Source organism: Taeniopygia guttata, chromosome 3, assembly GCF_048771995.1.
Source record: "Taeniopygia guttata chromosome 3, bTaeGut7.mat, whole genome shotgun sequence".
Taxonomy (NCBI): Eukaryota; Metazoa; Chordata; class Aves; order Passeriformes; family Estrildidae; genus Taeniopygia; species Taeniopygia guttata.
Genome location: NC_133027.1, coordinates 46,149,244 through 46,175,980, shown reverse-complemented (window position 1 = coordinate 46,175,980; position 26,737 = coordinate 46,149,244). Strand labels below are relative to the sequence as shown.

General features: G+C 45.0%; 1 protein-coding gene and 1 long non-coding RNA gene across 2 annotated transcripts in view; one reads left to right on the top strand and one right to left on the bottom strand.

Annotated features, from left to right (window-relative positions):
* The first annotated feature begins 926 nt into the window (after positions 1-926).
* LOC115494306 (uncharacterized) lies at positions 927-22,087 on the top strand. The gene is made up of 2 exons (XR_005979831.2): positions 927-19,615; positions 21,666-22,087. It is a non-coding gene; the product is annotated as an uncharacterized lncRNA (long non-coding RNA).
* Positions 21,119-26,737, bottom strand: part of AFG1L (AFG1 like ATPase) — a 63,836-nt gene continuing 58,217 nt past the window's right edge. The window contains exon 13 of the mRNA XM_030267699.4: positions 21,119-26,613. Coding sequence (XP_030123559.4) covers positions 26,473-26,613 — 141 coding nt within the window. The 3' untranslated portion in view covers positions 21,119-26,472. The remainder of the gene's footprint in view (positions 26,614-26,737) is intronic.

The following is a 26,737-nucleotide window of genomic DNA, read 5'->3' as shown; positions in this document are numbered from 1 at the left end:
AGTTGTTATGGAAAGATTGGCTGACTGGCAGACACAGAACAAGGGTCCAAACTGTGCCATGGAAACTTGATGGGTTTGCCAAAGATGGCCACAGATTTCTGACTATAACATTTTCCCTGAAGCGATGAACAACAACGTAAAGATCACTTCAAGTTGGCTTCAAACTGGACTCTCAGCATTATTTATGAGGCCTGCAATACTGGTATTACCCTGATATCCCTCATCTTAATGTGCCATTGAAAGAGCATCTCAGCTTCCATTTTAAACCAATAGCTAAGTTCTTGATGCACTATGAATGTGATACAAATATACTTTGAGGCCCAGGAAGAAAGATAAGAGGTGGGGAAAAAGCAAAAACTAATTCCATATTTTAAATCCTTTTTTAAAACCTGCTCTTTAGGCTGAGATTGCTCAAAAGCTTGCTTTAAAGATTTTAAATACTCGGGGGTACATGCAGTTCTTGAGTTTATGCAATTAGCAGTCGAATTGCTGAGATACAGCAAGAAAATCCACTCTTTAATTATTATTAATCTTGGATTATGTGAAGGAATTTTGACTTGTGAAGATAGACACCTTTCTCCCTTAGCTTGGGCTGCTCCGAGTGACCAAACACCGTTCTGCCCTGCCACTGACTAGTTGTGCAACGCGGCCGTGTCCACTTAAGCCCGTCTCTGTTACCCCACGTGGGGTTAATTATAGCCACTTATCGCTTAATTGCTCCATCATTATAACTTAACACCTTCCTGCGCCCACACAGCGCGGGGAGGGGGAGCGGCGGCGCTGGCCCCGCCCCCTCCAGGCCCCGCCCCCTGCCGGCCCCTCCCCCTGCCGGCCCCGCCCCCGCCAAGTTAGGCTGCGCCGTGCGAACTCAATGATGTCATGCTCCGGGGCCGCGCGTGACCGCCGGGGCCCGCCCTCGCCGCCCATTGGCCGCCGCTCGTCGCCCGTCAGGCCAGCGGCGCCTCCCATTGGCCGGCGTCCCCGCCCCGCCGCCGCCCCTCGGAAAATAATAAACAATCGAGTAAAATGCGGCGCGGGGCGGGGGTTCGGGCGGGCTCCGCGCCCTCTCCGCCGGAGCTGCCTGCAGCCCTGCCGCCAGAAAAACCTCTCCTGAACGTGCCGTGGCGCTCGCACGGAAATTGCCTTCAGCCAGCAGCGACTGCTGCACTGAGGACCAAGCAAAGCCATCTCTCGGCTTTCCCCGATCCCCTTGTCTCAAAGCTAAGTTGTGCCAAGCTGCAGGTGCCCTCCAGATGTGGGTTCGAGGCAGTGGAGAGCTGTGTGTGGTGGGAGGGGAAGGGACTGGGTGGGTACGTGTCTGGCAGCCAGGTGTGCCATTCCAGTGTGCCAAATGTCTAGAGGTAGGGCCCCGACAGGGAGACCTGGAAGCCACACCTCTGAAACAGTGTCAGTGTCGGATGTCTTCACGGGACAAGAAACATCCCCGAGGTGACTGTCCTGTCTGCATGATGCTCTGCAGAGGTGCATCCTCAGTCCTTGCTTCGTTGTGGTGGTGCTTACACAGCACAGCCCTAAAATAACTACCTCTCACAGCCCTGCTTCCCTCTACCTGCAAACAGAAGGTGTGCTTGTACAGCAGGGGATTTAATAGGGGATCAGGTGACGAGAATGAGGGCTGCAGGAAAGGATTTACCTTTTCTCAGGCTCGCAGCCTGGCCTCTCCTTTTGACAGCAGGTGCCCAATACGACCTATTTCGCTTCCGCCAAAGAATTAATCACTTTATCCCGTACGTGGCCCCTGGAAGTAGTCTAAGTACCTCCCTCATGCTGTCATCCTGTATTTCCAGTGATCAGAGCACTTGTTCAGGAGCTGAAGATGTGGCTCCTGTCCTTTTCCCAGGTATTTGCGTTTTCTTCTCTGATAGATGTTTGCTGTAAAGTACATAGAGCACACTTTCAAAAGGGGACTGAAATCCAAGGCTGCTCCCCTCCCTTCCCCATAGCAATGTTATTACTGCTGGGTCATGGCCTCTCCTTGGTTGCTCCCGTGAATCCCGAAGCCCCACCCTCTCCCCCAAGCAGCAGTACGGGTTCGGCAGGCTGGTTGGAAATGGAGTGCGTGCTAGGCTGGCCTGCCTCCCCAGTAAAATACTCTTCGGGAAGGTCAGAGTGAGGCATCTGAACCCCGGCGGGCAGAAGGAGAAAATGACCTGTGTCACCTGGTGTGAGGGGCACTACAAGGCACACAGGGGGAATGAAATCTCCCCTGGGGAGTTGAGGAAGGGTTCAAAGAGGCTGGTGAAGTGTTAAGCAAAAGCGGTCAGTGGCTTAGCACGTGGTGGAGAAGTAGATTATAAACATTTGCAGCTGGTTCTCTCTCTCCTACCTCGGAGGAACTGGGTAACTGCTGACTCAGGAGCTGCATCAAGTGGGAGGAATGGGAAGGGGATCACGTTTCCCGAGTCCCTGTACAGGCCGCAGAGCGATGGGATAGCGCCGGGCACCTCCTACCTGCTGTCCCGTCTTGGAAAAGCGATCCCAGCAGCTTCTTAGGAAGCCAGAGCCTACTGGTATGTGTTGGATGTGCTCTGAGAGGGCTACGCAGCCGGGGCCGTGGTTATCGTCTTGCATGGAAACGTGTCCGAGCTACGAATTCCAGCACTGGGTCCGGGGGAAGACGGGCACGGAGCTGCCCAACATGGGGTGGTTGTGTGTATGTGAAAGGCAGAATATCCTGTATCTTGAGATGCTGACAACCTAAAAATAGGACTTTATTGCCTCCAGGATTAGGCATCTAATTAGGAGCAGGGGATTTTGGGAGGGCAGTTCTGACCCAGTACTGTTCTGCTGTTAAAGATTTTACATTCCTTGCAGCTCATGTGAACGTCACTCAAACATGCTCAGGGCATGCAGTTATAGCAACTGCCCTGCAAACTCTTCCTGGAATCTGAGAAGTTGAATTCTTCCATTTGTACACACCCTTGCCTGCTTTGAAAAATAATTTCTTTCAGTTTAACAAACCAGAACTTCAACTGAAGTAATTCACTGCCAGTTTACCTATGGACAGGTAATGGCAGCAAGAGTGAGACCTGATTTTATTGGTTTTTAAATTTATTTTTTGGAGGTACCGTTTTGGTGAACCCATCTAATTGAATACACGCCGGTCTGCTAAAGAACTTGCTGCTCCTAAATACAGTAGCTACTCTTCATAATAGGCCTGTCTAGTTTAAAATATAGATAGAGGTATTATAAACCTTGTTTAGCCAAAATAGACTTTTTTTCCTTGGAAGTAAACAGGGAAAACTAGGGGAGGAACTCTTAGCTATGGTCTGACAGATGTTCAAGTATGTGAAGCTTAAAGAGGAACGTGTGCTATTCAGTTTGCTCACGGAGCCTTTGTGACCTGTGTCTTTGCAGTAATGATGACACAAGCTTTTTTGAATAAAAGGAAGAAATTAACTGCCGTGGCTAATTGCACCCTTGCTAGCTTGCTAACCAAGGACACCATTTGACTGTGAAAATTGTTAGTGTACCCAAATCTTTCAGCTGGAGAGAATATCCAAAGTGAGAGTATTCCCATATTAGATTAGAAGGGTTATTTTAAAAACTTCCTTTAATTGGAAAATTAAACACTATTGCTTTAAAACAGTGGTGCACTACTTTGAAAAATTAAGATCATATGGAATCACTTATTGCTTTTCAATATGTATTCAGTCTCTGGTGCAATTTTATGTACTCACTAATGCATAAAGTCTTTTGGAGCAGGAATAAAGCACCACAAAGCATGATTTAATGCTAGAGGGTCACCAGATCTGTTTCACATTACTGAATGTTTCAATCTGCTGAAAAGAAGGGGTTGTCCCTGAACCAGTGAAACAATGCTGGGGAAGGGGGGGAAGCCCATAAATCTGAAACACTTTAGAAATATAGTGCTCATATCAAGAAAAACCTCTAAAGGATTCAGTGGGGATTTGGCTGCATAAGAGATTAAAATTATGTAAATTTATATTAAGAACAGGAAAGTTAAAACAAAGTCAGTATTAATGGTACAATACTTGGTTGCAATTTAAGGTGTCTTAATAAATCACGTTTTCAAACAGTACAGGCCCACATAAGCATGTGACTGTAAGAGAAAATAACAGCAAGTAATTCAGGAGTGCACAAAAGTGCTTTTGTTTTTAGTTCTGTGATCATTGGAAGTGCCTATTCTTGTGCTTATTCACAAACACCTCTGGCTCCTTCTTCCAGAAATCCTATCCAAACGTTTTTGTTCTGACTTCGTTAGCGGACTTTGTGCTTTGGTTCTTTCCATATGACTTGTTCAGGGTTCAGTCTTACAGTGTCATTCCTCTGGCAAGGGACTGAGATGGGTCTGATGCCTTCACTGCTTTTTTTTTTTTTTTTTTTTTTTTTTTTTTTTTTTGTCTTCTTTCCCACCCCCACAGAATGACAAGCTGTGGGGCAACTTTTGCTCTCGGGGCCTGAGCATTTCCCTTTCACTGGTTCAGCAGGGATCGACAAGAAGAGGCCAAGTCTGACAAGTAAACCTGCATGCATGGCTTGAGCCACCTGGCAATAAACTCTGCAGGCATAGGAGGCAACCTTTCTGCTTTTATCACAAATCTGAGAGCAGTATAACTGTCTGGCTAGTTATAATTTAACAGAAACCCCATTTTTCATCTCGCTGTGGTGGTATGCTTTCTTTTAAATGTCATCTGTAGAGTCTCCCAGTGAGTGGGAGCTGCAATTTTCCTTTCTATTTCTTACAGATACTAACAAAAACTAGTCCACCAGGTTACTGAATAGGAGCCATATTCCTTCTTAGAGGCCTAAGCACACTAAAAAGAGTTTTCCATAACTTTAATACTTCAATTAAAATATTTTTAGTATATATTTGTCATTTATAACCAATAGAATAATTGACTGGTTTTTTTATTAATTTTGAAATCTTATATTTTCAGCTTTATTAAGCAAGTAAATTAATCTTCAGCTTTCCTGTACCACTGGAGCTTGTTTATCATGGCTGTGCCTTCCATCATTCTTTGGTAATTGATAGTAGTAATTTCAAATAAGTTCAGATCTTTTGTTCAAAATAAACAGATTATGTATGTGTCTTCTGGATCAGCCCATTAATGTGACCTCTCCTGTCTGCTGAAATTATAGTATCAAAATAAAAACCTTCAGAAAAATGGAGCCAGTTGAATTAATACATCTTAAGTATTAAAACCAATACCATGAGGAGTAATTGCTGTCTTCAATTAACTTTCGCCCTGATCCTATATCTTGCCCATTGGAAAATCTTAAATAAAATCCTCTTTAAAGTCTTTTCAAGCTTCTTCAAAAACAGTTGTCAGTTTAGGCATATATTCTTACTTTAACTTGTATGTATGTTTGTTAAGACTATTGCTTGTCTGTAGATGGCAATAGCACTACAGTGCTGAGAGTAGCCCCCAGCCTGTAAAATAAGGCTGTGATGCTGGTGAGCATTAACTTTGAGAATGAAGAGGGAAAAAATATCTTGCCTTTTTCTTTTGTTTGTTTGTTTTTTTAATGTCTGCAGCAGTGGCTATGTAGTGGCTGTTCTACTTGCAGGAATGTTGGGACTAATCATGTGAGAAAAGATCCTGGAGTGATGAGGCAGCATATTTCCCATGTCTGAGGTCAGGATTTGTTCTGTGAAGCTGACCTTTAAAACAGCCTGAAAATGAGGAACGTGGCACCAGAGAGCAGAGCAGGAAGTATGAAATTATGTAAGATATGTTTCTTCTGCATGTGAAATACTTTTTTTTAAAGCTCCAGGTTTGTGATTCAGCATTTTCTGCCACTGAGAGATACAAGAAAGGGGAAAATTCTGTAGCAAAAAAAAAAGAAAGCCTCTATTTTTCTAATCAAAACCTAATAAAATATTAGCCACCAGGTATTTTTGTTCCCTTCTGATGAGCTGGGGTTGAGATTACATTTTCCCAAAAGCACCCTCCCCTCAGTCTCCTGATCTGAGAACCCTGGAACTGAAGACAAAGTTTTATTTAGGCACAGCTTGGGCACCTCTTCTATATATAATCTGTGTGAAGCACTTCCAGCTTTGATGGCATTAGATTCCTGGGTGACTGCTGTTTCAGCTCTGACAAGCAACTGCAGGACAGGACTGTGATGAGGAAGCTCCAGGCTGCTGGTGCCCAATGGATGCTTGGTGCTGGACAGGCAGGTCAGGGAACCCCCAGGGCTAAAGCATCAGCTTGGGTGAGGTTGCCAGCCTGGGTTTGATCCCAGTTCCATGGTGATGCAAGCCCTAGACACAAGCTCTCCTCTCTGAGCTTAAACAAAAGTGCCTTTTCTGCCTTTTTTTCCTTCTTGCCTTTTTGCCTTGTGCCCTTTCCCTTGTTGATATGCATGAGGTTGCATTGAGAGGTTTGATGCAACTCCCAGATGCCCCAGCCTGTTGCTGCCTCCCTGGTCTTAGAAACTGATTGCTGATCTGATTGGAAGCAGAAAATGAGGGAGCCGTTTCATCCTTCTCTCTCCTTGGAGACTGGTTCTGTATTAAGATGGCATTTACCTCTCTTGATAAAGAAGGTGGCAGTGGTGGGGAGCACTCCCAGATAGTGGAGCTCAGGTGGGGGCCTAGAAAGACTGGTCCCTGGCACAGTGTTGGCCTCAGGATGTTAGCATTTTCCCAAACAATTCCCAGGTATGGGCATAAAAAAGTGTGCAGTCACTACACTTCGATGGGTTGGAGGGCTTAACAGCAGCTTGTACAAAGCCAGCCTGTGCCCATTGGCTCATTTATCCCTATGGATGTGGCCTGGGTGCACCTGGGGTGATCTGTGCTCAGAGCAGAGCCCTGCAGAAGGGCAGCCTTGCTTTCCAGTGTCGAATTATGCCATGGGGAAGAAGAAAGACAGCCTTGTCATGCTTTCTTTTTACCTGCTGAGATGGCAGCACCAGCAGAGGTGACTGATGGCTTTTTGGTTGCTCCAAATGACAGACAGAAGGAAGCAGGCTTGCATCTGCTTCAGACTCTGAACAGACTTTTTTTTTTAAAGAGTCCTAAGGGACGAGCAAATGGATATAAGCATGTAGCATATTTGTGAGACCAGCACTGGGATGGCCTGCATGTTATAAATTGATGTTGAAAAATGGGTGGTGGAACATTAGAGCCACACAAAATGATTCAGAGCCTGAAAAAAATGCTTCACAATGGGAGACATGAAGCACTTTGTCTCTTTAGTTTATCAAAAAAGGCTGAGCAGAGAATTGATTATGATGGTGAAGGAACTTCCTTGGAAGAAAAATATCAGGTACTGAAAGGCTCTTTAATCTAGTGAATTATGGGAATGTGTTTCAGCAAGCTGAAATCAGATACATTCATATGAAAAACTGGGCACAAATATATTGGAATGAAGGTGCTTAATCACCATAACAAGCTGTCAGGGTAGTTGGAACATTTTCCAGATGTGCCCAAGCCAAGATGGGCCTGTTTCTGAAGGGTGTGCACTAACTACAGTTAAAAGCATGAGGGACACTGCAGTCAAGTCTCAAGCAAGGTAAACAGGTGAGGTTTGAAGGACTGTGATGTGTGACAGTCTTGACTAACAGCTCCCAAAGGAGCTGTGAAGATCTAATGGTTCCCATCTGTACTTAACCTCTGAGAGACTGAGAAAAACAGCACTTAGCAGAAAGTGGAAGGGAGGAATCAGAATGACAGCCTCATCACTGGCACACTGCTGTGACCTCTGTTTCTGGAAGGACTGTGTCTTTCACCTGCTTGGGGCTTTACTAATGTTTGCTCTACTGCCAACAAAAGAACAACCTTTCTCCAGTCCACAAGCTCTCTGTACAGATTGGCATCAGCATCTTTCATTTTAGGAGAGCATGAGTAAAAATTTGTGATGCTCAGCGGTTCATTGGTAGCTAGGATAAGTAGTTTCCTTTTCCAGTTTGTTTGTTTTTCTTTTTAATTCCATCTTCATAAGCTTTGGTCTTGCCTGTTCTTCACACCTCCTAGTTTCCCTAGTATCCATTTCCTTGTATTGCCTTTGCCACCAGGCTCAGTATGTTTTCCTGCATTGATAATCTGTGGTGCAGGATGTCTTGGAGGGTGCTTCCTACCTATAATTTGACAAAATAAACCCTGTCTTTCTTGCACAGATTTCACACGAGATGGGTATGTCAGTGATGTGCTGTGAGAATAAGAGCTTGTCAGGAACTTTTTGATAAAGTACCTTTCATCCAGAAGTACAAGTTTGTATCTGCTGTAGCTATTGACAGAAACACACTAAGGTATCTCTGCAAAATACCTGCAGTCTGTATCTTGATAAGTGCCCTAATCTAATTTTAAAAACAAGGCTCCTTTTCCAGACCAGTTGGTCGTGGAAATCGGGAATTTCTCATCTCCTGTTGCCTTTTCTTGGGTCCCAGTGCTTTCCTGTTTATTGCCATCTGCCAGGTATGATGCAAGTATTTTATAATCTCAAGCCCTAAGACAAGTTTGCTCACTTTTCCTTGTTCCAAAGGGCAAGGTACAAAGAGCTGAAACAAGGCAAGTGATTTCCACACAGCATCCTTATCTTCAAACTGGAGAGACATGGATTTGAAAGGTGAACTGTTTGGTAGGTAAGGCATTGACTGGATGGATGCAGCCAGAGAGTTGTGGTCAAAGACTCTATGCCTAGGTAGAGGCTGGTGCCGAGTGGTGTCCCTGGAGGCGCTGTCTCTTTAGTATCTTTATTAATGACAGTAGGACCAAGTGCACCCTCAGCAAGTTTGCAGATGACATAAAGCTGAGCAGTGCAGTTGACACAACAGAGGGAAGGGATGCCATCTAGAGGAAGCTGAACAAACCGGAGAAGTGGGTGCATGAGAACCTCCTGAGGTTCAACAAGTGCAAGGTGCTGCAGCTGGGTCAGGGCAATCAAAGACAGTACGGACTGGCAGAAGAATTCATGGAGATCAGCTCTGTGGGGAAGGACTTTTGGGTTCTCGTGGATGAAAAGGAGCCAATAGTGTACACTTGCAGCCCAGAAAGCCAAACACATCCTGGGCTGCCTGAAGAGGTCTGGCCAGCAGGTCAAGGGAGGCAATTCTGCCCCTTTACTCTGCTCTCTGAGTCCCCACCTGGAGTGCTGCATCCAGCTCTGGGGTTCCCAGTACAAGAGCGAGTCCAGAGGAGGCCATGAAGGTGATCAGAGGGATGGAGCACCTCTCCTGCCCAGACAGGCTGAGTGAGCTGGGATTTATCTTCTCTTAATGGAGAAGAGAAGGCTACAGGAAGACCTTATTGTAGACTTCCAGTACTTAAAGTGGCTCATAAAAACAAAGAAGAGAGGCTTTTTACATGTAGTGATAAGACAAGGGGGAACAGTTTTAAGCTTAAAGAGGATAGGTGTAGATTAGATGTTAGGGTGTGAGGGTGGTGAGAAGGATGAACACTGGAGCAGAGAGGATGCCCCACCCTGAAATTGTTCAAGGTCAGGCTGGATGGAGCTTGAAGCAATCTGATCTAGTGGAAGGTGTCCCTCCCCCTGGCAGGGGGGTAGGAACTAGATGATCTTAAAGGTTCCTTCCAACCCAAACCAGTCTATGCTTCCATGAATGAAGGGGCAGAGTTGTCATCCAGTTTTCATGCAGTTGTTGCCAATATACACAAACCATTAACCTTGTTCATAGACTTTCTAGAACATGGAAGTTAGAGGTAAAGCAGGATTTTGAACTTACATCTCCAAATAGTGAGAGTCCTAAACTTTCTTTTATGTGGGGAAAAAACCCTTTGAAGAATACGAAATGTTGGGGGGTGAGTGGGGTCATGTTTGTTTTAGATTTGGGGTTTTTTTTGAGGACATGCAAAAAATTTTCCAACCAGTTTTCCTAAAGCCCCCATACCTCTGGAAAGCAGCAGAAGTATCTGGATGAGCAAAGAGCTCCAGCACAGGAAAGTACAGAGGGTGTAAGAAGAATACGGATTTGGCTGGAGAGATGGAAGTGGTGAAGTCCTGCAGCCACTGGTAGGCTTTTCTGCAAAGACTGCAGTTGCAAACAGAGCCAGGGAGGAGCTCATCCAGACTTTTAAGAAACATTTAGTTTTAGAACTTGAGAACACATGTTTTAGTCTAAACTGAACCCATGAGTCTGAAACTTCTTTAAACTCTGGATGGACGTTGCTTTTAACCTTATCCTGTAGCTTGGATCCATTTGTTTAGTCATTGGCCAGATGAAGGTTATTCTTTGTCTCAGAGGGAAGATTTACCTTTGCTCTCTGTCTCAGATTATCTTACTGTTGTCCCCACAGTTCATCTGCTTTTATATGCATATCCTGCTGCTAAATGTGGATAAAATTAGCAGATAGTCGTTTTATTCTCTTTCAGCTTGTTGATGCAGGATTCAGTCATATGCATGGTAATGTGTAACTGAAGGATGTTGGCCCTGCCCAGCTGGCTTAGATCTCACCTCTAAGCCTGTACTCAAAAAAACCTACCTATTCTGAGCAGCATGGGATGCTCTCCAGGGCCCAGAATGTGAAAATTAATCAATTCTTGTAGAAATGTTTCTGTAATGCTGTGGAATCCAGCCAAGAGACATGATGAATGTGAAAACTGTTTTGTAGGACATCCAGTTTCATTTAATTTTGTCAAACCCATAGAACTTTTCAGCAAATGTCTGTATCTTTCCGTCCTGCATCCTTTTGTGATGTGGTTACCCTGGCAATCCAGCTGGCTTTCCAGAAAAGCCAGTTTCATCAAAGTTCATTGACTTGCTACATTAAAGGCCTTCAGTAGGCTTCAGCATCTATCGGTGCCAGTTCTTTCACAGGCTGGGACTGTTATGAGAAGAGATCTGCAGAGAGGGTTATGCTCTAGCATGCTTGATTTGAGCTGATTTTTTTCCTTGTTTCTTCTTCACTCTACATGGACCAATAATCTTGAAACATTGAAGTCACTTTTCTGCATATCATCAGACTTCTGTTCCAGCAGATTCTCTATAGGGGCAAAGTGTTCCAGTAAAGGTCTCTCCTTAGGTACCTCCCTTCAATGTGTTTGTGCAATAGTTTGACTTGACAAAAATCTTGATATAATTTCTTCCTTTAGGCAAGTCACAGAGGGACCAATGTTTAACAAGTTCATCTATATTTTCCACTTGAGTTTAGCATTTCTTTAACGCTTGAGATTAAGAAATAGAGCCTAAAAGGTACTTAAGTATGTAAGAACACTGGGCATTGAAATGCCTTACTCCCTGAGTGCCACATGGAGTGCTTGCACTTTATGAGGGGGAAGTTTGGTGCCTCAGAAGAACAGAAACTGAACGCATAAGGAGCTGCTTGCACCAATCAAGAGAGGTATGAGCCTGGAAGGGGAAATCACATGGGGAAGACCAAGCAGATAAGAGCTGTTCTCATGATAAAAAACAAACAACAAAATAATTTTAAAAAACCCAAACCAAACAACAACCCATTAAATGTTAAACAGAGGTTGACCCATTCCCTCTAGTACCTTCCAGTTTCTTTGCTCATGTTTTTGGAGAGGATATAGTCCATACATTCTCCTAGGATGTTGTCAGTGGATAGGGTTTCTGTAAGCTGAGCCCTGTGGGAGGAGAAGAAGTGGAGACACTGATGATGAAGGGGTGGAAGAACAGGACTAAGGAAGCTTCTTGAAGCTCCTAACCATAGTAAGCCCAAGCAAGGGCCATCTTTTTTCATAAAGGCATAGTCCTGGGGGTATTTTAAGGAGCCTAAAATAAGCTAAATCCTACAAGTGCTCTGGATTTCACAGCATTGGGGTTTTAGGCTGGTTCAAAAGCCAGAGTCCTCTAAGTCTGTTCCAGATACTGTGATTTTTGAGAACAGGTTCCCAGCAGAAGACAACCACAACAGAGAGATTTCTTCACTAAGATACAGAGATACAACTCACCAGCACAGCTACCCTTGAATGTGGGGAATTCACAGATGCATCTGAAATTATGTGAGTCACCGTTTCTCATAAGAACACCAGTATGTGCAACGAGCATCCCAGAATTATTTCAATCTCAGGAATAGGTGGCACTACCAGCTCAATTTGCCAGAAAGTCTCCACATGAAGGGGCAGCAATGACCTTCACCAAGAACTTCTGCACCCCAGGGTGGAGACAGCCTTCCACCACCCAGGCAACGTGCTGCCAAATACATGCTGAAAATGATGAGTTGGAGACAGGGCTCCAGGTGGTGTCACAACCTGCAGAAGCCATGCAGAAGCCTTCCAAAGTTTTTTTGAGAGCCTGCCTGTCGCTTTGCTCAGGAGCACACATGCCCTGTACCCTGCACCAAAGGATCCTGCTGGTGCTGTAACTGTGAGGATTCAGCTTAAGCCATTGCAAGGCAGCATCTGGCCACAGGGAGAAGGCTGGGATAGGATCAAGCAACATGAAAGGTGTCACAGCACCAAGAGAGTTCAAGAAGTTTGGACAGTACTCTTGGACACATAGTGTGACTCTTGGGGATGGTCCTGTGCAGGGCCAGGAGCTGGACTCGATGATCCCTGTGGGCCCCTTCCAACTTACATTTCTCTGTGATATAAGGCATCCCAATTTCAAGGAAGCCCTTGCTTCCCAAAACCAAGTTATAATTGACTCTTTGTGTATTAAAAACACATCTGTTTAAAAACATAAATCATGGTGAAGGTTAGGTCATCCCTGTCCTGTGGAAGGCTCTGCTGCCCACCTGCCCCACACCTCCCTGTCCAGCAGCCACCCTGCAGCCCCTCATGGCGCCTCTGCCCCCCATTTTTGTGTCCAGCCTGCCTGACATGGGACACAGGGCTGTATCCCATGCTGGGAGTGTGGGTGTTTGAGATCTCCCTTCTTCCTTTTTTTTTTTTTTTTTTTTTTCCTAGCACTTCACGGATATTTTTGGGTTGGAGGAGGCCTCTGGAGACCATCCAGTCTGAACCCTGTGCCAAAGCAGGGTCACCTAGAGCAGGTGACACAGGAACGTGTCCAGGTGGATTCGGAGTCCCTCCAGAGAAGGACTCTCCTCAACCTCCACGGGCAGCCTATTCCAGTAACATAAAGAAGTTCTACCTCATGTTGAGGTGGAAATTACTGTGTTTTAGTTCATGTCCATTGCTCTTCATCCTGTCACTGGGCAGCACTGAAAGTAGGCTGGCACTATCCTCTTGGCTCCTGCCTTTGAGACAGATACGTATGCATTGATGGCATCCCCTCTCAGTCTTCTCTACTCCAAACTGAACTTTCTGAAAGGGATCTCAGCCCAGGCCGGTACGGTGTACTTGCCTGGCTTCGTGCTCAGCCTGGCGGTGACAGTCTGAGGTGTATTTTCACCCTCTCCTCGCCAGGCCGCTCTCCCCGCCCGCCGCCGCCCGGCCACGGAGCGCGCCCGCCATCTTGTGGGCTGTGCCCGCCCTGCAGGCCGCCCTCAGCCCAGCCCGCGGCGCCCGGGGCTGCGGCGGGAGTGTTCCCGAGCGGATTTGGAATAGGGAGTTCTCCCGAGCAGCTTTGGAATATGGAACAGAACGGGGAATGGGGCAGCTTGCTCAGAGAAATTCCGTCCCTGGAAGGGTTCAAGGCCAGGTTGGATGGGGCTCTAAACAACCTGGTCTAATGGAAGGTGTCCCTGCCCGTGGCAGGGGCGTGGGGGCTTTAAGGTCCCTTCTATCCGAAACTATTCTGCGGTTCTGATTCTGTGATTTTGCAAACAAGGGTAGGAGAAAGCCGAGAGCAGTGTCCTAAGGCCGGCATTCCCTTTTATCACTGGGAAGTGGCTGATTGCAGTGTGCGTGGATGTGTTTCCAGAGCCCCAGCAGGTGCAAGTCCTGGGGGGAACCTGGGCTATCTGGATGACTCCTGTTATCCTAAAAACGGGTATACCCACAAATCCTTGCCAGTCTAGGATTTAATACCCCCAGCCTGCTAATTTTTTTACCATCAGAGAGGTCAGCGTGTGCAGATCCTGGGGAAGACAAGCGAAGAACAGGAAATGCGTTTTGGCTGGAGGTGCCGCTGAATCGCAGAAGCAGTGAGCGTGGCTGATGAGAAACTGCCTGCTTGGCACTACTACAGCAGCTGCTGAGGTGATGCAAGTGCATGCACTTGCACTAGGAAAAGGTGAGGAACAAAATTTTTCCTCCCCTGATGCAAGAGGAAAGATCCTAACACAGAGGGGAGCCAGATGATGGCATATGATGTGCCCAAGTACAAAAGTATTCCTGCAGAACTAGGGGCTAGCTTTCCTCTCTCAGTCAGTCTTTCATGATAATTTACTGTTTATCCTGCCTTAGCCTGGACTCTCTGTTTTGTCTAGATAATGGAACAGTGGTGCCTCGATTCACTTAAAATACAGCATTGAACTTGTCTGTTGTCACTGATGGTTGATGCACCAAAGTCAGAGGAGCGGGACCCACAAATCCTGACAGCTTCCCTAACATCTCCTTTCAACAGGAGCATCTCAGCCCAAGTGGAACAGTAAAATCTCCTCAGAACTTGTAGTGCAACAGGGTTTTGTACACACCCCCAATGTAACGGATCTCCCCTTCCATGGGAGAGCTGTGTGAAGTTAATAGGAAGATGGAAGCTTGTGTCTGCTTTAAGCCAAGAAATGGAAAGCTCGGCTAAAACTCACTTTGCCTTGCTTTTACCCTCAGCTTACTCTGTTAATATGCAAAAAAATATCCAATCATCTTTCTGTTTGAAAGACAGGAGGTACTAGAGTCCAGCTTCTCTTTTGTAGGGATGCATCTTCCACCCTAGTCAAGTACCTAAATACATTGGTGGATTTTGACCCAAAGGCTGAGACTTCTGAAGCTCATTTCTTATTTGGGACATAGGCAGGAACTTGTGGCATTAACAGCTCAATGGCTTCAGCTCTAAATGAGCTGGAAAAGGTGTTCTCAGCCAGAAAGGCTTTCTATTTCCAGCTGTAGTAGTTGATCAGAGAAGCAGTGTCTGCCTCTCCTCTTCCCCTTTCCACAGCACTGCTTTCCAATCTCTCATTACCCAGTCTGTCCATACATTCAGGGTTGCCCCATCCCAGGTGTAGAATCCACCACTCTCCCTCACTGAACTTCATATGGTTGGTGATTTCCCAGTCCTCTGATTTGTCAAGATTTCTCTGCTGGGCCTCCCTACCCTCAAGGGCTTCAGCAGCTCCTCCCAATTTAGTATCATCAGCACTTACCCAGGATCTCTTCAGATTCTGCATCCAAGTCATTTATGAAGATGTTGAAGAGCACAGGGCAGTGGATGGAGCCATGGGGAACCCCATCAGTGACCGGTCACCAGTCCAATGTCACCCTGTTTCCTATAACCCTTCATGCCTGAGTGGTGAGCCAGTTGCTCGCCAATGCCATGATGTGTTTATCCAGCTGTGTGCCTGACATTTTGTCCAGAAGGATACTGTGATAGAGTATTGAAAGTTTTACTGAAATTCAAAAAGATCACATCAGCTGACTTCCCTTGATCAGCTAGGTGGGTGTCCTTGTTGTAAAATTAGGTTGACAAGAAGGACCTTCCCCTCAGGAAGCCATGCTGGCTGTGACTGATGAATGGTGGTTTCCTGCTTGGTTGTGCTCTCCTTGCAAACCTTGTTCCTCTTCCACACCAAGTCACTTAGGACACTTTGCTTCTGGTTCATCATTGCTGCCTCATTTTGGAAAACTGGAATAAATGCTGGACCAAACCAGGGAGAACTGCAGGGCTGCCTGGATGCTATGCTGTGGAGGCGGGTGGTTAAATAGCAGGCAGCTGTCTGTCAAGAAGGAAGAGCTGAGGTGGAGGAGTGAGATGGGGGGTGCCCAAGCAGCACCATACAGCTCACCAGGGGCAAGCAAAGGGATGGAATGCAGTCTCTGCTCAGAGAGGGAACACTACTTAGTCTGAACAGGAAAAGGGAACCTGGCAAGGACAAGGGCGCAGTTTTGTAATGGTACAGGGGATGCCTGGAAAGACCATGAAATGAGAACAATCAATTATTAAGCTGCTGTGGCTTCAGAAAAGCCATTATAGACATCCTGGTGTAATGAGCACATCTGATGCACAGAAGCTATTTAACCTTCAGCCTCTTGCCTTATAAAGCACCTCTGGGGCAGTGGGTAAAGCTGTTAATTATTAAGGTCAACCCTAGCAGACAGAGGTGTCCTCAAGTACCAGTTGCTGTGGTACACTCAGATAATTTCTCCATTATGTCAATAACTGATTTGCTGAATTGTTGGAGAATTGACGGATTAGCATCCATTAACCAAGGCTTAACTCATGGCTATGGGAGCAGTTACAGGCCACAAGGTCTGCAGAACCCATTCATAACTCCTTGAGCACATGTAATATATACACATAGACAGTACTGCAGCAGCTTGGTGTTAGTAAAACACATAACCAATGTATGTAAAAAGGCTGGGCAGGCAGTGACAGGCACTGGTTTGAGCAGATGTCTTGATGTTTGTCCTCAGGTGCTCTGAGAGCACAGGATGAAGTCACTCTGACTTTTAAAGAATTATGCATTGAGGAATTGTAAACAAGCAGAATCACAACTAAACCAAACTACCCATTATATTCACTACCAAAAGGGCTTTTTTCTTTGTTTTTTCCTGGGGGAAAAAAAAATCCATACAGCAAACATTTAATGGATTTGATGAGTGTGACTTTTTACATTGTTCGCCCTTACACTGCAAGACAAATTGCATTGCTTTTATTTATGCAGGCCATATAATTTTGTGTACCAAAACTTTGTAATTTTGTGGAGGGACATGGAGGGGGGGGCACAGCGCTGAAGCTGCCTGAGCCTGGCACACCGGCTGCACCCAGCTCGTGGAGGAGGAGGGAAATGGCCGTGTGACTGCGCCACAGCGTTACCTGTGTCTGCACTTACCTGCCTGAGACTCTTCTAGCTGACTGCCTGGAGTTAAACCAAAGGAAGCTTGAGGAGAGACAGGAAAGAGAAGGAAATGAAACTATGGTGGTGATAAAGCCTACTAATACCAACATTCCTTTAGGGGATTGGTGGGGAGTGAGGCACTGGAATAACTGCTGCCAGCCTGCTGCCAGAAGGGGGATGAGCTGCTTTACTAAGGCCAGCAATGAACACAAAAAGATATGAAACCCTCCCCTAGCACAGATGAAAAGGCTGGGGACTGAGGATATGGAAAGGAGGTCAGAGCAGCTCCTTAAGAACAAACATTACTGGACTTGCAGCTGCACCTTGGTGTCCCACCAAAGCTGGGGATGATGGGCTGTGAAGGAGATTTCAGGGGCTTGTCTATGCTGCTGAAAAGGCGGAAAAGGGGAAGTTCCAAGAACCAACACTTCCCTCAGGCTTAGGCTTGCCTCGTGGTTTGTGGCAGGCTTTTGGCTGTACTGCCAGCTGTTCTGCCCCAAAGGGAGAGTTTCAGCTGTCCACTGCCAGCTGTTTGGAGGGGAAGGGATTGGCAGGGTATGTTCAAAGACAACAGTCCTGTTTAAATGCCAACACAGGGAGTAGGGTGGGCAAGACAGGCAGGGGGTGCCAGCCCAGTCACAGGGTGGTGAACATGGCAGCAGCCGTCATCTCCTTGACTTGTGCCCTGGGAGTAACGTCAAAGTTGGACTGGGGAGGGACACTGCTCCCTTACCTGGAATGATGTCTGTTTTTTTTTCCCCTGCCCCAGACATCCGTTATCAGACCAGAGCAGTCACTACCACCTTTCCCCACAAACCTCATCTCCCTTGTGTTCCTTAGGCTGCCATGGCCGCAGCATCCTGCTGCAGCTTCACTGCAGTACCTGTGTGCAAGGGGCAGGTGGCCGTGGGAGAGGCCACATGGGGAGAGCAAGCCCAGGTGCACCACAGGCTGGAGCTGTCTGCCCACCAAAACTGCCCAGGCGGCTGTGACTGAAACTTAATTTGCCTGGTGCATTCCATGGACATTTTAATCATCATTTCCTACAATCTACTTGGCAAAGAGGCTCGATTGGCAGCTGCCTGACTGAATGGGCTTTCCAACCAGTCTAACCTTCTCCTTTCGCATTTTCCAGTGCTGGAAAACCTCTCTGTCTCACTTTCAGAAGTTTCTATAGCAATCACAGCCATCCTAGTGAAGCACTGGAAATGGCAGCCCATTCAGATTGTAATTTTGCTGGACAGTAATTGCTCCTCTCTCCACTGGCCTCTGAAATGTTACTTTTTCGGAGATATCAACTGCAACTGGAGGAGACTGGTCCTCTGCCTGTGTTTCCAACCAGCTTTGTTCCCCCTGCCCCCTGAGGAACTTTGTTAGCTGTTTACAGAGTGTGAACTGGATTAGCAGGGAAGTGTTTCTGGGCACATCATACTGTGGCTACAGGAAAGACCTGACATGAGTGATGCTCTTAACAGACCTGCAGGAACAAACCTCACCACCCAATACAGCATGGTGTGACCTGATCATTATCCATCACTGCATGTAGGAAAAGTTACACAATGTGTTTGCCTTTCCTAATTGTAAAAGAGCAGAGCACTCAAAGCTTTTTTCTTCATGTCGGTGAACTTACTTTTCCTAGTTCAGTTGACTTCAGCTTAAACAATCACTTGATCTTTTATTCCATACTTCATTTTTCAGTGGCTTTGATTGTTCTTAATTACTCTGACACTGAAGAACCATGTGCTGAAAATACATTAAGTAACTTCTTCCAATAAGAAAATGTGGTAGAATTATCCCACAGCTTGTAAAGAAATCAGTTAAGCATTTCTTAAGCTCTTGTAATGATCTTCCCCTATACTTTTATGACTATTGTTGCCTGCTGGAAAAATTAGCTTAAAGCTGAGTAAGGGGAATTGTGGATAAGTGTTTGCAATTTGGCTTTGGACTGACATAGTGTGGTTGCACTCAGAGAATTTGAAGTCTTTGCTCTGGCAGCAGTACTCAAATCTGGGAATATAGGATTCGCATTGGAAAAGAGTGGATTTTTACAACTATTTAAATGAACAATTTCAGCTAGAGAGTGGATTAACAGAGCCAACTAAACCCTTCACCCTGACAAAGAACTGGCAGGAGGACTATAGAAACACATCCAAAATTTTACCAACATGAATGCAGAGTACTAGGTCACTGAGAAGCATTTCTGTATTTTAATGGCTCTCTTAGAAATCAATTCAATTTAAAACAAAAGTTGTTTTACAAATATGTGGAGAATGCAGAAGGCTGGAGAGGGAGCAAGTGGCCTGCATCCTCCATCTGCTCCATCCTCCCTCTCCTCACACACTAGGAACTGCTAAGGCAAGTCCCCCTTCTGGGCAGACACAGAGGCAAAAGCAGATAGTGCCCCAAACCCAAGGGTCAGAAATGTCTCCCATTTTGCAGGTGCATGGGGGCACCCCCAGATCCCACACCCTGTATTTTATATATGCCAGGGTTGCTGAGACCCAAAGCCAAGCAGCAGGAAACTTTAAGCCTAGAGGTCTTGGGGAAGCTGAGATACAAAAACCTGTGCTTCTCCATCAGAAATGAGGCTACAGAACAAGAGAGTATTAAGTATCCCAGGATGAGGAGCAATCTTCACTGACAAGAGATGGACACGTTGGGGAATGCTCATCTCTGAGAGGAAATGGATCACGGTGACAGAAGAGAAGCATCTACTGGACAAAGCTGCAAAGGCAGATTGTCAAAACCTGTTCTTGAAGAATTTCAGAAAAGACAGCAAAGCTAAGCGACTTTTTGTTTGAGGTAATTTCTAATTAAACCCTGACAGCTTATTGCTGAAAGATGTTCAAAGGGAAAACAGGATCCTAAACTGATCTGGAGAAGGATCCAATGTTTCCATGAGTAACAAGGGATGCAAACATTATTGAGAGTACAGCCTATTCCTTCATAAACCTATGTGAATCTGTAATGGGAGAGTAAGACATCCCATTCTGGATGCTTTTCTCAAACACTGCATACCACAACTCTGCAAGCAAGATACTGGAGCAAGTTGTTTGCTCAACTTTCAATATTACAATATCCCTCTTCAAGAAAGGGGAAAATACTATGTTTGCAGTAAAAGGTGTAGAAATAGGCCCAAAGTTTAATCCTGCCTAAAAATTTTACACTCCTGGTTTCTCAAGTCCTAACTGTGAAACACTGCTTGCCATTGGCCAGCAAGACCTGCGTGTCTGCCGCTGGCATCCATGGAGAAGTGCCATGCTGCAGCACTGCTCTGTTCTCAGGACTCAGAGGTGCTCCTTCAGGGCACTTGCACAGAAGGGAGCTGCAGTGATCCTCAGACCCTGCCAGCCTTTCAGCGTGGGGGCTCTCCACCAGCCTCCATGTTAACTAACTGCTTCCCCGGGCAATTCTCTTAAGCTGTGCAAAACTTGTAACAACTAACCACGGAATTAATTGGCTGACAGCAAAACCACATCTTGAACAGTAAGAATCCAAAATTATGGGGTGGAGGGAAGCACTTTAATTGTTGTTTGCATACAGAGCCAAAGAGGTAGAAAAAAGGGTTCCACACCCAAAAATTAGGGCTGTTGGCAGCATTAACTGAGGCAGACAAGTCTATACTACTTCTGGAAGAGGATGTTTCTGACAAGCCCTGGATATTCCAACCCAAAAGCTGAACCACATAGGGCAATGGCTACAGCTTGTGCAGGCAACCGCATGGCCAGAAACTGCCAGTGCTGCCAGTCCAGGTTTGCCCCCTGGATACAGAGATCTAAGCAAAAACAATCACACTAAGTTGTGAGGACCAAAGGGCTGAAGCACCTCTCCTATGGAGACAGGCTGACGGAGGTGAGGTTGTTCAGCCTGGAGAAGGCTCCAGGGAGACCTTACAGCACCTTCCAGTACCTAAAAGGGCACAGCAGGAGACCTGGAGAGGGACTTTTTACAAGGGTAGGTAGTGACAGGACAAGGGGGAATGGCTTTAAACTGAAAGAGAGAGGGCTTAGAGTGGCTATTAGGAATAAATTCTTTACTGTGAGGGTGGTGAGGCACTGGAATAGGTTTCCCAGAGCAGCTGTGAATGCCCCATCCCTGGGAGTGTTCTCAGACAGGCTGGATAAGGCCTTGAGCAACCTGGTCTAGGGGGAGATGTTCCTGCCCATGGCAGGGGAGGTTGGGATTAGATGATCTTAAAGGTCCATTCCAAGCCCTTAACATTCTATTATTCTAATTAACAGTGGGTCTGTCTATCCAGAACACATATATAAAATTAGCATGAATAAGTGACAAGTTTATAATATCTGGACTTATTAATTTTTCTTTATTACAAGATAAATTCTTCTCAAATAACAGATGGATTTGACAGTGTTCAGTTTGTAATATACTAGATTCAAAATTACATATTTAAAAAAATATTCTCTGTATACAAGGAAAATCCCAACAGAATTTACAAAGCCACTGTATTTCAAATGTATAGGCTATGAGGTCGTTATGAATCTTACAGGAAATTTGTTATTACAAGTAAAAGAAAAACTACACAAATGGTTTACAGTTTTAATCACAAATCTCATATTTTTTTAAAATAGATTCTTAAAATAGATGCATTAATTAAAACAAAATCACTAGAAGAGGCACATGGTGTTTAGTGGATGACATTAATTCTATAACCCAAACAAGGAGACTAATCCACTCTGAGTAGCTAAATTATTTTTTTGCACTATTTACATACTTTACTGAAGTATTTTCATCCCAGAGCCTCAGCAAGCATCTTAGAATATTAATGAGGAAGCCTGGCAGCAGGCCAGAGTCAGCAAGTAAGAAAGTAACACCATTCCCATATTATCAACAGGGAAACTGAGGCACCGGGTATATTCAGATCCAGGAAACTGCAGAAAGAAAAATTCTGGATCTTAATTCTGTTAGCTGCGTCATGGTGGAGAGACTGTTCTTCCTCCTTGTTACGTGGCTGGTGACCCTGCTGGGCACTGTTTGAAACCTGGTGAGTTGCTTTTTTTCATGTTTAGATTGCTGCAAAATAGGTGACATCTATCCAGCTGTAGTGTCATCATGAACACCTTTACTGAAAGAAAAAACATTAATGGTTTTCCTTTTCAGATCAAAAACCAGCAGCAGCAGAAAGTGCATCTTCAATCCCTCCAAAGCCTTTGGAAGGCTGTCTTGTTCCACCCAAAATACTGCAATTGCTCCCTCAGTCTGCACAGTAACAAATACTGAATAACTCTGAAAGACAGAATTGCACTATTTATTATTTTTAAAAAAGTTAAATTTTTGGGCATTGTGAACATTTTTGGTCAATCAAGTATTTGAAAGAAGTTAGTTGAGAGATTCTCAGCCAGGACGTGACCTTTAGAAAACATGAAGTGTTCCACATGGTCCATAATCCCCAGGATTTTACTTCCTATAACAGCAAAATATTACACCACATCAATAAAGGTCACTTGAAAAGACCTTTAAAAATAACTTGTCAATAATGTTTGCTGAACGACTAAAGGAAATAAAAGCTTGTTGCAGATCTGAGATTACATGAATTCACAAGTTAAGGAAAACCTAAAAAGCCAGGACTTAAAACTCTGGTTAGAAGCATCCAGCACAAATCCAGCATTTAAGGCTATTATCAAGCATGCATAATTTAGTCACAGGCATCTCACTGTTTACATTTTGGCAAATAAAACTTCTTCATGTGGGAATAAAGTCATGGATGGTTGCTGTCTCACAGCAGCAGGAGCAGGCCAGGCAGCAGGGCTCAGGACAGCTGGGAGGACAGGTGGCCCAGCACCCTGGGGCACAAAAAAGCCACTCTTGTCCATGGTATCCAGTGAGATTCTGGCCAGCACCATTTGCCTGGAAGGTGTCTGATCCCAGAAGCAGCACCCCCAACTCAGCACTGGGAAAAGGCTTTACCATGCTACAGCATCATAAAATAAGCAAATAAGGCCTCACTTTCTTCAGGGAGGTAGATGGACATAAATGTGCTGCTTCTGTGGTTACTGGAGCACCCTCTGCCCTGGCATCTGGGCTGGCTGAGAAACTGGTCCAATAAATTTCTCCTTGTGGACCTGACCCAAAAGTGGCAAACCTCCTTCTTCATCACAATCACAAATACAACAGAGCAATTTAGGCAACGTTTCTTGTTTTCAGCCTCAAAATACTTCTGGAATCTTCCCCATTTATTTTCCTTGATTATTGTTGGTACCTATCAGGGACTCCCAAGAGACAAATTCCTTGCTGGCCAAGGAAAGGCTGCACAATGGTTTTATTTAGCAATATATCCTAGAAGCAGTCCTGGCTCTGGAAGTTTTTGGGGGACTTCCCTCTTGTGTTTTCACAGAGCTTACCTATATCCTTGGAGGTTTTCAATGGTATATCAGTCCCACTGCATTTAGGAACTTCCAAAAACCTGGGGTATCTCAGTTTGGGGTGCGCATTCAGACAGCAGAAAAGCCTCAAATACCAATGGACAAAGCAGCAGCAGTTTGGATACAAACAGGGATCCTGTGGTTAAAGGAGCTTTGTCATCACCCACATAGACGGTGGAGAAACACCTCATTTCCCTGGCCTGAGACAGTCTCTGTGGGAATGAAGAACCTGCCAGGACCTTCTCCCCCATATGTCCCAGACGTGTCATCTGTGTTCTGCAAGATTACACATTTCCCCTATACCACCTGACAGAGAAGGACATACAGGTTAAACATATGAACAGTTTTTTAAGTGTATGTAAATAAATATCCAGATGCAAAGTGCCTTAGAGGTTATCTACCACTATCTCCCATTTTCCTACAACACATTCTGGTTCAAGGCAGGAAGCATTTGAATGCTACTCAAAAAAACTCAAGGCTGAAGCTTCAGGAGACTGATACTTCAGTCCCAGGCTAAGTATAGAGTGCCACATATAAATACAGAAACACACACACTTAAATTATATATATATTAGTTTTATCTAGATTTATATGTAATGTGTAAATGTATAAATTAAATATACATATGTGTTTGTATATACAGACACACATGCATGAATGTCAATAGTCCCTCAGCTGAGAAACCTAATCCAAGTCTCTGAAAGCATACAACAATTATTTGGATATTCTTAAGTATAAACAATGTATTCTGATTGGAGTTTTCATAAATACGCATTAAAATTCTCAGTGGTAGTCACCCTTGTGGGAATAGTAATACAGTTCCATTAGTTGCAAACTATAAATACAGGCTTTAAAAATTACTTGAAGAGCAGGTATAGCCAGTGTAAGTAACTTCCAGGACAAACAGAAGGGATCAGAACAGAAAACCAGAATTGAGCATGTGGCTCCCTAGCAAAAGTAAGTGCACAGGACGTCTCCAGCCCACCCTACTGGCCAGAAGGGCCTTTTAAAAGCTTTTTTTAATTGTGATGGCAGACAATTTGTTAAGAGGCAGAAAAAGGTCATGTTGCAAAATCCAACAAAACCTCTTAAAGTTGGGGACAATGTGTTATGTATCTCCTCCCTAGGACATGAGGGCGATCTTTTCAGTCTATCTACATGTTTTTTTCTGCTCAAAGTTTCTAAATATGCTCTTAAGATTACTTTATAAAAATATGCAATATGCCAATTCACACAATACTATGTTTTGTTTCAGTTAAATTAAAATCAAGAATGTCACCACTGCATCTTTAACTAACATATAGTTTCCAACTACAAACATGAGGATGGATAATGTGTCTTGAGGTATCAGTTCCTTCCTATCTTTTCCATAAAAGACATTCCTATGGTTAATGTGATGAATTGTCTCAGTAGTACTGAGTACTACTCCCCTCATATCAGGGCAGGTGTATCAGCAGCAGTGGAAGGTTTGGTGTAGAAGAAACAAGAAAATTCAGGGTAGAGATGTAATTGGCATAGAGGTAGCATATCCAGGCTTGCAAGCGACACAAAATTTAGGAAGAATATGAACTTGCACTTATTTGTTACAGCATACCCCATCTTATCAAGTCTCTTTTCCCATCCATTACTTAGATCTTAATCCTGTGCAGCTTCAAGTACCTTAAAGCTCCTCCTCAGGGTTCTCTCTTGGGTAAAACCATTAGCTTTCAATGAACCAGACTGAGCAACAGTCTGATTAAAAAAACTCCTGGAGACTGAATGTCAACACATAGCTAGATCAGAGAATAGAAAAAACATTCAAAACTAGAACACACTACTGAGGAGTTATGAGATTTTAGCATGGACAATATCAGGAGTTTCTTAAAGAAGCATTTGATTTTCCTTTTGTGCAAGCAGCATTGTAAATGACAGAAGCAGTACATAATCATTGAAGTGCCCACTTCGTGTGACATAATAAAATGAATCTGCATAGCCCATTAACTTTGTCTGTAGGCCAGTTCTCCGGGGAATTTCTAATCCCGTCAAACTTCCTGAACATCAAAGGTATATTTTAGAGAGTCATTAAGGTTAAGAATAAACTCCAAGTCCAACTTTTGTCCAAACCTCATCCTATCAAATAAACCACAGCACTAAGTGCCATGTCCAGCAATTTCCTTAATACTTCCAGGGATGGTGACTCCACCACCTCCCTCGGCAGCCTGTTCCAATATTGGACAACACTTTCAGTGAAGAAATTCTTTATCATGTCCAACCTGAATCTCCCCTGGAGCAGCTTGAGGTGGTGTCCTCTCATCCTGGTTGCCTGGGAGAAGAGTCCAACCCTCACCTCATTACACCCTCCTTTCAGGTGGTTGTAGAGAGCAGTAAGGCCTCCCCAAGCCTCCTTTTCTCCAGACTAAACACCCCCAGCTCCTCACAGGACTTGTGCTCCAGACCCTTCACCAGCTGCATTGCCCTTCTCCAGACTCGGCCCCAGCACCTCAATGTCCTTGTAGCGAGGGGCCCAGACTGGACATAGTGCTCAAGGCAAGGCCTCACCAGTGCAGGTACAGGGGGACAATTCCTGCCTGGGGCTGCTGGCCACACTGCTGCTGATACAGGCTGAGATTCCACTGGCCCTCTTGGCCCCTTGGGCTCAGCTAGCTCATGTCCTGTTTACCAGCACCCCACCCCTGGCAACTTTCCAGCTGCTCTTCCCCAGCCTGTGGTGCTGCCTAGGGTTGTTGTGACCCAAGGGCAGGACCTGGCACTTGGCCTATGTATAACCTCATACAACCGGCCTCAGCCCATTGATCCAGCCTGTGCAGATCCCTTTGCAGAGCTTTCCTACCCTCCTGCAGGTCAACACTCCCCCCCAACTTGGGGTTGTCTGTGAACTTACTGAGGGTGCACTTCGATCCCCTTGTCCATACCATGTATAAAGATATTGAAGAGGGCTGGCCCCAATACTGAGCCCTGGGGAACCCCACTGATCATCAGCCACCAGCTGGAGGTAATTCCATTCACCACCACTGTATGGAGCCAGACAGCCAGACAGTTTTGAAGAAGAACAAATAAAGGCAAAATTTCACATATCCACACACTGGTGGTACAGACAAATAACTGAGACCTCATGTCTTAAACTCAAAACACTATTGATGAAAAAAAACATGGTCCAGATGATAAAGTGCAATTATTATTCAAGTTGTGCTAAAAAGCTTTCCAGTGCTTTTCTGAAGCCTTTCCAGTTTTTTCTTCTTGGTGATTTCATGCTGTAATTTTACTTCTTGGTGATTTCATTCAACTTTTAATTGTTTTTTTGCTTCTGTCCCCATCATTCCAGTACTGTTCAGTTTGCATTTCTGTGAGCCGTGATAGAGTACGCTGAAACGCAAAAACTTCCTCTTCTCCTGTAAACATGGAGAGTCCTTTGGCAGAATCCTACATCAGTACACAAAAACAGTACCACACACCTGTGAGACTCACAGCTGTACTGAAGTGCATCCTGTCTAACTCCTAAGGCTCAGTGCTTTACCAGCTTTGACAAAACAAGACAGCAGCATGG